Here is a 13,897-nt window from a genome sequence, read left to right as displayed (position 1 = left end):
CAATTCTCACCAATAAAATGTTTTCCCGTTTCTCAAGAGTATATATACACATAGCCTGGTAAAGTGACCACTACTTGAAAATAAACTCCACTACTGTGTCACCCCATGGAGGAACCTGATTATAGGGAAGCCGGTTCTAACAATTTAAAATTGCAAGAAAGACAGAATTATTTAGCTACAAGGATATTCAACGCAGCACTATTTACCACAGCAAAAATTGGAAGTAACTTCAATGTCTGACAACAAGGAATCAATAATCATCTTTTCTGGTACAACTAGTACAATACATAATGAAACATTATGAAGTCAATAAACGTGATATAGCAGAATGAACACTAATATGAGAAAATGTTTACAACTTATTATAAAGTGAAATTGAAGGCTATTTAATAATAAACACATAAGTCTATGTTTGTACGTGCATGTCTTCGTGTGTGTGTGTGTCTCCAGAAAGGGATAGATTAAAGTGTTGAGTAGTCATTTTCTTCTTTTTTGCTTACTTATATTTTCTAAAATGTATGTAATGAACATATATATTTTAATGGGAAAGAAAATGCCAAAAAATACTAATTCAATATCCTTTTCTCTTTTCATAGACTCTTCCTAATTTCTTTCTTGTTTTCATCACCAACGCCACCCTAGAGGCCACCTCCTCTCCTGAAACCCACAGGAACTGAGTGGAAATATGGTCATTTTCATCATGACCACCAGTACTTCTAATAATTCACATATGAATAATGAGATATTAACTCTGAAGGAGCACAAAGAATCTAAGATAGGTTTATAGTTTTAAGATTTCAGTGGGGCGAAACTGAATTATTCACATCCATTAAATAGAGTTTGAATGATTCACAGCCAATTTTATTTTTATAATTGTAATGAAACAGCTGGGATTAGAGTCTATTCATGGACTCATAAGAAATTTGCACCCCACCTACTAAAATTAGTTTCTGCATCCAAAATTCCGATTTGAACATCTGACTGTGAAAAAAACAGGCAACATCGCTCAATGCCAAGAAACTGAAGAAATAGGCTTTAAACATGTCATATTCTCACCAGAATTATTTTATTTCTCGTTGTGTAGACTTCCCTTTATCGGCATTCGTAAGTGGCCCCTTAACAGCATGATTCTCTGAAACAAAGGTATTTTCAAAGAATGAGCTTTCTTGTATAAGATAAGCCCTTGTTGAAGATTTTAGACTGTATTGTGACAGTTGTTTATAATTTATGGATTCTTAGCCATTAGAGGGAAATCTAACTTAGGAACTTGGACATAAATACATGACATCTCTTTGGACACTAGCATCACTAAGTCCACAATAGAAGATATTTGTCTTAAAGTTGCCTCGGGTATCAATTCACAGACCTAAATGTTTAAGGTTTTATAGAAAATTTGCTTGGCCCCAGAGTTTGCAATTTTAAAGAGATCTGAGCAATTGTATGCTTCCATCTCCATAATTTTCCAAAGAAGGAAACAGGACATAAGGACTGAGTGACTCATCCACATGGCCAGTTAGTCACAAAGTGAGTCTAGAACACAAAGCCTCTTTTCCTCCAATCCAGTACTCTTTCCACTACATCACAAGGGAAGAGTAAAAAGAAAACTTAAAATATAATTTTACTGGAAAATACAATCCTGTCAAGCCTGAATCACAACCAGAGACACTCCATTAAAGGTGGAACACACCCACCTCTAAACCCAGCTGTAACCTCAAAGGGCTGGGCACACTACTAAAGAATAATTCAGATATATTTTGGAGTCTTGAAAAATATTTAAATCATATGTGAATCTGAGGTAAGCTCTAAATTTTGATTTGATTTTTTAAAAAATCCTACATGAGATATATTATCATAGCATAAAGTTTTGAGAGGCATATTAAGTGGATAGTTCATTTGTAGACCATAGACTGCCCATCACGACAGTCTACATTTTAAAAACCTCCAAACTTCTTTGAATCAGTTATATGATTCAGGCAAAGTAATGGATTTTCCTGAATTATCAAGAAAAGCTTAGGTTGAAAATTCCTGAGATTAAGAAGAATTAGATTAGCCAAACATGTGCATCTTCTAAAATATGACCAACACTGCTTCAACTGTAGCATGCTTTGCAAAACAGGTAAAAGCTCCTAAAAAGTTATAAGTAGATAAAAACATTTTCATTTTTCAAAGTATCAGGGAAGAAACTTTAAGAGTCCCATGCTGAGGTTCTGGGTTTTTTTTTTTAAAGCAAATGATTATTTTTAAGTAAAGCAAATAGCTCTCTCAAATGTAGTATTTGTAAATGTTTAGATTCCCATATATAAATCTGACCTAACTTGTGCATATAAATGACATCAGGGCATGTTTTCATAAGTGTCATTAACGGGGTAAGAATGGCCTGACAGGGCTTCCCTGGTGGCACAGTGGTTAAGAATCCGCCTGCCAATGCAGGGGACACGGGTTCAAGCCCTAGCCCGGGAAGATCCCACATGTCACGGTGCAACTAAGCCTGTGCACCACAAGTACTGAGCTTGCACTCTAGAGCCCGCGTGCCACAACTACTGAAGCCGTGCACCTAGAGCCCGTTCTCCGCAACAAAAGAAGCCACCGCAATGAGAAGCCCGCGCACCGCGACAAAGAGTAGCCCCCGCTCGCTGCAACTAGAGAAAACCCATGCGCAGCAACGGAGACCCAACACAGCCGAAAATAAATAAATAAATAAAAATAATGGCTTGAGATTCTGTATTTTTAGCCTATAGCAATCACAAACTCAATGTTAATTGAGAAAGTATTCTTTCCCCTGTCTTTTTAACGTTATTAAGAAATAATAAAGACTATTCTATCTGACATCCTGAAAATCCTATGAAAGAAAAATACTTTCTAATGGAATCAATGTAAATATTTCAGCGACAAATAAAACTAAAGATCATTAAATTCCATATTTTAAAGAGAAAAATCAAGTTCTCTCTTATATTCCCTCAAAACCCACACTATTACCCCACCACATCCAACAGACATCCAATGAAGGCAAAAACTGGGTTGAGAAATTGTGAAGGGTAGTAAAAACATCATCCATGGAGGCAAAAGGAAAACAAGGAAAGAGAGTTCTCCCCTAAAAAAGGTAAGCCTATCTGAGTTGACTGCTTTCCCTTAAGAAACATGACTCAACCCTGCATAAGAGCATAGGTCGTACTTGGAAATAAATTCCTCTAGAAAACAAACTGTGCGGCAAACATAATATAAGGGAAGCATGTCATACCATTATCTGGCTATTGGATATCTGTCATATTTCATACACATAAGAAATAGCTCTTAAAGATTATCATTTGCTTTTTCCTTGATTATCTGCAGTCATCATTAAATAAGTCAATTTAGTTTAACAGCTCTCCTTAATTATGTATTTCTAGGATATTTTTCTCTAAGCATTATTTATGAGTGAATTTATTTTGTATCTTAAAAATGACCCACTTCGATGACAGTGACTTGGACATGGGACACCATTTATTATCAGTCGGATTTTCTCATTTAAATATTATACAGTGTATTCTGCCTTTTAGAAATATATCTGTATATCCTTAGTTTTTTCTGATTAATCATGATGTTACAGATAGGTAAACTTCCAGGGCATGAAATGGTTCATCGCTTTCATAATTAATATGCCCAAATTAAATCTTAGAAATTGAGAAACTTTTTTTAAAAAGGCAAGTTAACATGTAAAGTTATGTGCGAGAGCTATTTGATCATCCTAACATGAGAGATGATACCACTCAATTGATCACATCACAAATGTCCTGTACTTACAAAAACAAAACGAAAGTAAGATTCCTTTGCCTTACTCCTAATCACTGATAACAACACAAAAAATATGCCGTAAGATAAAGTATTGTGGGTTTTTCCCAAAATGACGTCATAACCCCGATTCTGTTTTACTTGTAAATTATAGTTAATTATAAACATCTATAAATGAGAATGTTACTTCGCCAAAATGAAGGAAATAGGGTTCTTGGAGCCTCACTGAAACTATCTGCATCTCCTTGAACTAGTAGCACAACCACACGCGGCAGTATCCTACTTGCCAAGCCTCCTTGAGTTTATTGGTAGACCATCTTAGTAATCAATGTCCTTGTCTATAAACACTTAATGAAAGTTCACTAACAGAGTCAAAGGGAAGGGAGAGTAAAAGAATATGACAATGGAAACAACATTCACTTTTTTGGTGGGAGCAAATACCAAACACAGAAATCCAAGGTAAAAATTTTTCCTGGATTTTAGGTAATGAACACTTCTGTTAAATCCACCCATCAGACTGGACTTTGCCAGAAAAATACTAGATTCACATCGAGGCTGTGCAGCTCATGGCTGACACACTTTTGAATCATTCTGCATCTGTGCTCCTGAAACTTGGGCCACCTTCTGTATACTCTTCACTTCCAACATCTAAGAACACTCAACAATAGGGTCCTTCTTGGGCCCTGTTATCTTCTGACTCATGCCGTCCGTGAAAAAAAGGAAGCCAAGCAAAAGATAGTTATACAGGAAATAATTAACAGATACCGTGCTGAAGGATACCATTTCACAGGGACTACAAACTTACAGCCCAATTCACTAAAAGATACATCTGCTTCCCCTGCCTTAGAAACCTGGGCCAGCAGAACTATGCCAGACTTCACAAAAAGCCTAGGTTACAAAAAAAGAAAAAAAAAAAAAAAAAAGTGCTTTTAAAAAATACTTTAGCCAGGGGAGTTGACTTAAAAGAAAGAAATCAGAATAATAGAAAATCCCATTAGTCAAACATATATGTATCAAATTGATTTTAGTAGTGATCTATTGTCAAATATGGGTATATCAATATAAAAGATGAATAACCAATAAAGGAAAAAAAAAAAGCTACTTAGATTTTATTTAATAAAAATTAAAATTGTCATGTTCACTATTAAACATAACTAAGAGGTTGAATAATTGTTATTTTTAAAATAAATTTATTATATATTTGAATTTAAACCATACCCTTTTCTAATAGGTGACAATAGAAATGCATCTATCTAGGGCAGAAGCACAGAGATATACAAGGATTGTTAATCTCTGGGTACAGTAAATGGTTTTCAACATTTTATTCTTAGGCAAAATAACTGTCAGCGGCTACCTAAAGAGAAACTTTACAAGCAAGGCCTAAAAACTACTATTTCATAGCTAATGATTAGGGAGGTGTATGCTTCCTATTTTTCCTGGTATAGACTTTTCTCTTTGGTATTCAATATATGCAAATATAAAAACATTCAAATGGGGTCAGGAAAATGGTTATGTATGTAAACACTATGTTTAGACAACAGTACCTAGATGATAGCTGCTTTTATTTTCATTAAACATGAAGCAAAACAATAAATATCAGACTTTTCACCTGAGATCATCTTTAGTTAAAAAAAAGTTCCTGCGGTCTTCTGTCAATGGTTGTAAAGGCATTCAACACTGTCGCTTGTTTAAACGTCTCTTTGACTGCCAGTGGACTGTCCCCAAAAGAACATTTTTGCATCTCAATAGACTGTCCGGTATCAACAATCTTTAAACTATAAATTTAACGCCGCTGAAGAAAGGGAGAAATAACATCTGCTTTGTACTGTCTTGGTATCACATTTACAAAACGAACAAATAATCATACTACTTTGCACTTATCTAGAACCCTGCATCTGACGATCTCAAATGGCCCGACAAACATTAATTAACTAAGCTGCGCAGCACTCCTGGGAGGATGGCTGGCATCATGATCCCCTCTAGCAGACAAATGAACGGGATCCTGGGAGGCCCTTTCTCTGAGCCAATGGCTCAACTCGGATCTCAACTCCAAGAACCTGAAACTCAACTCCACAGCCCATGGCCAGACATCGCTGCCAAAACCAGGCAGTGCAAAATGTACATGTTAAAACGGACAAATCCGTAAATAAATTTACACTGAAATCAATCACAAAGAGATTTATTTTTCCCCTAGGTGCATGTGGAAAGTGGACTGATAACTAGGGCATCTGAACTGGTGGAAGAATTAGAGCCTACGAGTTATCTGACTGTGACGTTCTGTCCTGACACGACACGCAGAAGTTTATTACATAAGTAAAGATTTGCCAACTAAACAATTATACTTCTGAGTTTCACTGAGAAACGGAAAAAAAATGCATGTGATATTGGCAAAATCTTTGTGAAATTTAATAACAGGTGTTTGCTTCCTTTTAATATGGTTATCAGTTAAAAGACATAGCTTTCTGTGTTATAAAATCCAATCTAAAACGTTAATTACAAGAATGAAACCTAGAATTCCTCAACCAGGAAATAATAAAACGAACACAGTTACATCTGCATAAGAAGCTACCAAATAATTAAATAAATAAACACCTTTGTTAAAATAAAAATTATACAAGAAGCTGATCAGGAAAGAGCACCCGACTACACTGAGTTCTGACTATACTACACTGTTTAGTTTAAAATGAGAAAGGAACATCTATTTGAATATAAAAAACCAATTAACTTTTGCTTTTAGCAAGACGGTATTAAAGACGTTAACCTCTTCCTGGAGCCAAACTTAAATGCTGCGTTTGCAAAACATTTTCAGGAGCTTATTCATGTTTCATAAGATCTATTCTAGAAGTTTTAAAAGAGGAACAATTAAACTTTACATATAAACTTGGACTATTTCTAGCAAAGCATCTAAAGGGGCTAATATTTCTTTCTACTCATAAAAAGAAAAAACATGATTTTACAGAAATACTGTTAGTGCACACAAAACCCTGATTTTCATAAAGCAATTTACAAGATGAAGCTTATGTTAATGTGCTCCCTGCCATACTCAAAGCACAATGATCAACACAGGTCACATACACAATTTAGAATTTTTTATAACAAGATCAATTCCATACTAGTAACAAGGGAAGTCTAAAGGCATTCACCCAATGAAAATACACATAAATGAGCTGCCACTGAATGTAAAACTAAAAGCCAAACAACTGACCTAAGGGAAAAAAAAAAAAAGAAAAAGAAAAGAAAGAAGTGAAGAAAACTAATGAATATTTTGAAACTTGAGCTCTTCTCTGTGATTCTTATATTTCCTTCCTCACTTTGAGTGCAGCAGAATTTCATAACTACAACCAGTTAGAAACATGTAACAGAAAGGCTAATATTCTGAAAGTGATATTTTAATGATGTGCATTGTGACATGGCCCTAACTCCACTCAGCATACTCTTTAAATGTTTCCATTATTTAGCAACATAGTGTTAAACTATTTTAAATTAACATTTTCTGTTGGACACATTTTCCGCACTTAATTCTTGAATATCACTCTGCCCAGCAGTCAAAGATGATAGTCAAGTTTTTACTTTTAGTATTAGAAACTACATGTATAAATGTATTTACATTTGTCCTATTAATGCTTTATTGGATGCTCTAATTAAAAAATCGCTTTTAAAACCTATTTTCCATTTCTTACATTGCTTTTACTATTTCAAAACAAACATACCAAACAGCAAGTTAATTTCAAGTTCCATCCTACTATTTAAACTCAAACATGAATATTACATTCTGTAGATACATACTTACACAGACCCCTGTTTCTTCATTTAAAACATGGAAATTGTATGTGCATATTTCACTTGTGTACTTATAAATTTTTACAGGACACCTTTGTTACTAACTAGACCTCTAAAATTACAAAATTAAAGTACTTTGGTTTTGCCTTAGTAAATATGATGGCAATATTCTTTTGGGTTTCCCCTGACCGATGGCAGAGCAAGGAATGAGAAGTATGTGTTTGCCATGATAACTTAGCAATACCAATTTCTACCACCAAAGTAGATTTCTTGTCAAATTCACAACCAGAATTCACCAAAACAGAATTCTTGTCAAATTCACCATCAGAATTCACCAAAACAGAATTCTTGTCAAATTCACAATCAGAATGGGCTCTCAATTCTCTCAAGTATCTTAAAAAGCTGATCAGCAAGACGTGTAAACTAAAACTTTTCAATTCAGTTAATATACTAAATATTGGGTCGGCCAAAAAGTTCGTTAGATTTTCAGTAAAAATAAAAGCCACATTTTTTCATTTCACCAAGAACTTTACTGAACGGCGTATTCACTAACCAAATGAACATTTTGGCCGACCCAATATTTCACAATAAATCAAATCAGCTATACCTCCTTATCACAAATGTCCAATAAAATGGGTGATTTCCAAAAGCACTATTCAAATGCAATGAAAATATAAATTTTAAAGATCAAATTTTACTAAAATCACAGAAGAAAGATCCAGGCCACTTTAAAATACGTTATATATATATATACATATATATAGAGAGAGAGAGACTTTCTCGTCAGCTCTCAAAACTTAGTAGACGATGGCCTTTAAGTATCACAAATCCTACAGTTAGGAATCTGATATTCACTGTAGAGCACAGTTAAGTAGCCTCTTGCTGAAGATTTCCTACTTCAGCAGCTAATGTGGAGGAACTGAAAAGACAGTTGAAATGATGCAACAGGAAGTTGAAGTCAGGGAATTAAGGAAGTGGAGGAATTGAGAAAAACAATTTTTTTTAGAAAAGTATTATCATCCTCAGGCTGCTTAAAGAATAGAACTATCCTGCTCAGGTTTTAGATTGCACTGCTTCATAAATGACTGCTCCTTGCAAATTCTTAGTGTTTACAAACGGTGGCAGGAAAGGTAACATTCCAGAAACAGTCTAAAAGAGTCACACAATTTGGTATCAGATGAAGATGTCACGGATGAAAACAGTTTTAAATGGAAAAAAAAAAAAAAAAAGTGGAGAGTTCTAGTGATACAGATGTAAGGAAATCAATTCCACCACGCTCTCAAGATGCAACATGAAATTTAAAAATCCTAGGACACGTCATTCCTGCCTTATAACCAGAAACCATAAGAGCCACTTGAGACCAGAAGAGTCCTCATATGCTAAGAAAATGATGAGCATTCACAATGATAAAAATGCATAATATATGAAAGAAGCTCCCTGAATTGAACACTCACTTGAAAAGCACAGGAACTATTTCTCTTCTTTCCAAAGTTATTTATGATAAACTTGCTCCTTCCGGGCAGGAAGGATTCTTTGTTTCTCAGTGTACAAGGAGGCATCTCCTCTTCTGCATTCAAGCCCTTCTCTTAGCTCCAGGGCATGACTGCGGATGGGAAAGGTAACAACTTTTATAATTAACTGTGCTCCTCCAAGGGGAGTTTCTCAACTCCACTAGAGAAAGCCAGAGAAGCACAGATAAGCCTCAGAGAATCTACACGATATGAGAGCAGAGTAGCCAAGCCGACATTGGCAAGAGTAATTTTTCTCCCCAGAATACATCCAGAGAGAACTCGGTGGTCTCTAACCTCCAGGTCAAAGCACTGGGCTGGCTGAACTGTATTTCCTAACCAGCTCTTTTGTAAAGGTTAACTGGTTTCTGATCCTACCTTTCATGCAGGAACAAAGCTTTGAAATCAACCGGAAAGCTCAAAATTTCTCAAAGTCAAGGTGAGATGTTGAAGTGGCGTCGTCACTCAACTGGGAGCTCCTGAATTTTCAAAATCTAAAATATTTCTTAACAATTCACAGTCTACACAGCGTGAAGAGAGTGAGCAAGGATCTTATCTTACAGAGCTTTTGTTTAGTTTCTTTTTCACGCAGGACTGTGTCCTCCCTACAGGAGCCCGATAATGTAAAATCCATGGTTCTCTTCTTCGGATGCTCTTCACACCATTCACACTTAAGTCTGTCTCATTTTTCCCCTCCTCTTGGCAACAAAACAACAAGCATTGTCGTTTGTACATAATTACGCTGTGAGTTTTAAAAACACTACATTTCTGTATTAACGTCTCACTCAGGGCTTTGCATTCTTAGCGATTTAAATCTCTGCTAATTTCCTTATTAACCATAGACTGTGTCACACCACCTTAAAATTTAAAAGCCATTTCATTATTTTAATGTAACAAACGTGCATCCTTCTGGGATTCCGAGCCTCCCTTCTCCAAAACCGGCCTCATCATTTCGCATAATCACCAGGAATGATTAACAAACATTCAATCGGAGCTGAGAGTAGTGACAAACAAGTGACTTCTACCCACTCGATCAAGTGTGTGTAGAGTACACACAAACACACGTGAGCTGCTTTCTACCACTTTGGCCTTATTAAGTATACATCCCCAGACAGATACACATCATTTAGTTACACTTGGTAAGTCATGATGCTAACTCCAGAGAATGTACGTTCTCCCCATTTTCCCTTCAAGATATAGGAATTATTTTAAAAAATTAAACCTTCCTACCCGTAACAGGGACTGGGATTCATCCTTGGACTTGTTTTCTCCGGACGCAGGATACTGCTGGGTGAGGGCGCCAGCCTTCTCTCCGCCTGCAGGCACCCCCTGCAGGAAGCCCTTGGTCTCCACAGCCAAGCCATAAATAGGGCGCGCCAGGTGGGCAGCCTCTACGTTGGGGCTATCCCTTAAAGTCTTTGTCTGCTCTTGGGGGCCGGACACAGCGGTCAGAAGCCCCAGGCTTGCTTGCGTATAGGATGGACTGCCCCGTAGGAGGTCCGCCCCTCTCCAAGTCACGGTGCGAAGGTCATCACTTGAACTCTCAGCCCAAGCTTTTTCTTTCAGCCCGTCCTTCTCTTCGAGCTTCTCCCTCTTCACCACACTCTCAGCAACCGGCTCTCCCATTTTAGAGTCTGGATTGAGCAGACTGTAGACCTTGAGGTCAATCTTGGGCTCCTCCTTGATGGTGGATACGGCATGCCCGTCCTCTTCGCCGTTGGCTGTAGTGCTGTCCTGTTCCTGGCAGTGAACAGTGTTGAAGTGCTCCAGTAGTGACTGAGTCTCGGCAGCTGTAAAACTGCATTGACGGCATTTGTAGCAGCTGTGTGCTCTCCTGCAGAAGAAGAAAACCATTACTCGAAATCTAGCATTCAGAAGGGCTTTAAAAAATAGTCTTCAAGCACCTGAATTTTTACCTCCTGTAATGTAATAGGTAGAATGCAATACAATATTCTCAATACCCAGAAACTGGCATCTTCCGTTCTAGGTGAGGAATGCAATATTCCCGTTTGTTATATTAGCAATAACAGGTATCTGCACACACAGACACACTTATGCACACACACTCCAGACGAGTCACATTTAAAACTGGTTGATTTGCTTTATTATTGAAGGACCTGCTCTGTTCATTTTACTGTGACCGGATAATCATCAAGTCTATATTATTTAATAGATATTCATAAATTTTTACACCTGATTTCATCAATTGACTTTTCTCTTTCCACTTATTTAAACTAAACTGGGATATTTTTCACTATAAATATATATACACTGCTAGTGCTGAAGTGCTCTATACAGCTTTTACATATATTAAAATAAATTCTACCCAACTGATTACAATGTTCTTTTCTATCATAAAATTTAAATCCATTTAATCAATGAAATGTGGTTGACTGAGCTACATAATCTAGTAAATAAAATATACCAGAAGCTCAAGTTTTTTAAGACAAATTTTTTCTACCTGTAAGGACTTATGAACATTCAACAAATTGAATGTCTGTTGGTTACCAAGCAGCATGATAGGCGCTGTACAGATATATTCATTAAAAGAGTGTGTGTGAATGTATGTTTATGTGTGTGCTTTCTTTTTATAAGGCATAAAACAAGGAGACCTTATTGTTGGATTTCATAGCATCTCCTGCTGTTAAAGACAGAACGGTAACTGTTAAATTAAGAAAAATGTTTGATTAACAAAGAAGAACAGAGGCACTGTATCCTAAAAGGCATACCGGAAAGGTACACAAATAACTGGGAATAAGGCATATATTCTTTAACTGTAAAAACCTCGCATGGCTTTCTAATTAAATAACCATGTGAAACACTTGCTACTCCACGATATAATGTGTTAGGAGTTACAACTTAAAATAACAAAATAAGTTTTGAGAGCTGTTACTTAAAGCTACTGCAGGGGCTTCCCTGGTGGCGCAGTGGTTGAGAGACCGCCTGCCGATGCAGGGGACACGGGTTCGTGCCCCAGTCCGGGAAGATCCCACATGCCGCGGAGCGGCTGGGCCCGTGAGCCATGGCCGCTGAGCCTGCGCGTCCGGAGCCTGTGCTCCGCAACGGGAGAGGCCACAATGGTGAGAGGCCCGTGTACCGCAAAAAAAAAAAAAAAGCTGCTGCAAAGTAGGTACCCCTATATGTAATCTGTAGATAATCATCACAATATTACTTTGCCAGGCACTGGGTACACACTGGTGAATACAAGGCACATAGTCCTTGTTCACCTGGTGTTTAGAGTCTAGTCAGGAATGACAAGCTTCACGTTAGTCTCTAAATAAACATGTAAGGACAAAGAGTAATATATGCTAAGAATGGAATGGATGGGATGGTAAGCGGGTGGAAGGGCTGCTTAAGGTCCTCAGGAAGGCCTTTCTGAGGGCGATTTATCAAAGCAAAGGATGGAAAGGAGCTATCCTTGTTGGAGGAGGAGGGAGGGGAAAGGGCAGTACATTCTAGCAAGCCTGAGATACTGAAAGAGGCCACTGATGCTTGAGAGGAATAAATAAGAGGAAGCATAATAATCAACAAGCCGAGGTTCACCTAGAGCTTCGTGGACCACGGCAAGGAGGTAGGTATCTTCAAAGGGAAAGGGAAGCAACTGCAAGCTTATAGGCAGAGGAGTAGCATAGTTAAATATGTGCTTTAATCACTTTGGGAGTGTAAAAGTTTCTCTACTGGATGACTTCATTCCGAGACCTGATGGCTGAAAATCCAAAAGCACGTTCCTATTTTATGGAAGCAAAATTCAAAGGTATTAAGACATGCAACAAAATCTCAGCCAATATTTGTGGAGAGTACTTAATGTGGTACATGATTATCTTCTTGTGATTAACAGCTTACATTTGGTTGAATAAATATGGATATTTAACTTCTACTTTTTACAGGAGGTTGTTTTCAATCTTTTGTCCTACTTTTCTTCACGAAGTAGGAAAGATAAAAGGAAATACAATAAATGAAAAATAATTTGATGATGAATTGACCATAAAAATATTAAAATGAATTTTTCTCAAGTGAAAGAAGCCTAACTCTTATGGAGAGAATATACAGGATGACGAGTAAGAATCTTGCCACCAAAGTCAAGGCCAGAAAACCCAAAATGGAATTAAGATCACAGAGGACAATAGGCAAGACTCAAAGTATAGAACCTAGAACCTCTGGGAACCTCATTCGGAGAACCTTCCTACCATAACTATATTTGAATATGAAACAATGGAGGATAAACCCCTAAACTCAAAAATTGTACCCCCAAATTGTTAGCTTAGCTTTTATGAAGCTCGATGAGATAGATGAAAATGGATTTATCAGAATGGTCAGAGCTCAAAACATACTCAGGAAATATACCCTACTGAAGATATACCACATAATCTATTCAGTCATGAAAGTTAAACATAAACAAACAACCTTCAGGAAGCACATTCACAAGCTCTGATTGACCTTCACCCCAAGACAGTTCTAATGAGCTCACTACCCACTGTGGCAGAGTTTATGGTTTCCCTGACTTGGTGGAGTCTCTGCTTGAAAACTGTGATGGGATCCCTGCCCGTCAATTAAGACTATAAATGGCCACTGCTACTTCTACCAAAGTACAAAAAAATTCCAAAGAACAAACATTCCCAAGAATTACAGTGACGTTATTTCAAGAAATAAAGACAATTAATTCTAGGGCAACGAGGAAAAAGTTTCAACATACAAGAGAAGAAGTGTGGGGCTTCCCTGGTGGCGCAGTGGTTGGGAGTCTGCCTGCCGATGCGGGGGACGTGGGTTCCGGCGGCTGGGCCCGTGAGCCATGGCCGCTGAGCCTGCGCGTCCGTAGCCTGTGCTCCGCGAAGGGAGAGGCC

The 13,897-nt window shown here is 37.4% G+C and overlaps 1 protein-coding gene across 4 annotated transcripts in view; it reads right to left on the bottom strand.

Annotated features, from left to right (window-relative positions):
• Positions 1-13,897, bottom strand: part of TRPS1 (transcriptional repressor GATA binding 1) — a 260,828-nt gene that overhangs the window by 169,335 nt on the left and 77,596 nt on the right. For all 4 annotated transcript variants that reach the window (XM_007451683.1, XM_007451684.1, XM_007451686.1 and 1 more), the window contains one exon: positions 10,287-10,890. In XM_007451683.1, coding sequence (XP_007451745.1) covers positions 10,287-10,890 — 604 coding nt within the window. The remainder of the gene's footprint in view (positions 1-10,286; positions 10,891-13,897) is intronic.

This window comes from Lipotes vexillifer, unplaced genomic scaffold, assembly GCF_000442215.2.
Source record: "Lipotes vexillifer unplaced genomic scaffold, Lipotes_vexillifer_v1.1 scaffold440, whole genome shotgun sequence".
NCBI classification, from domain to species: domain Eukaryota; kingdom Metazoa; phylum Chordata; class Mammalia; order Artiodactyla; family Lipotidae; genus Lipotes; species Lipotes vexillifer.
This window is presented reverse-complemented; position numbering and strand designations above follow the sequence as displayed.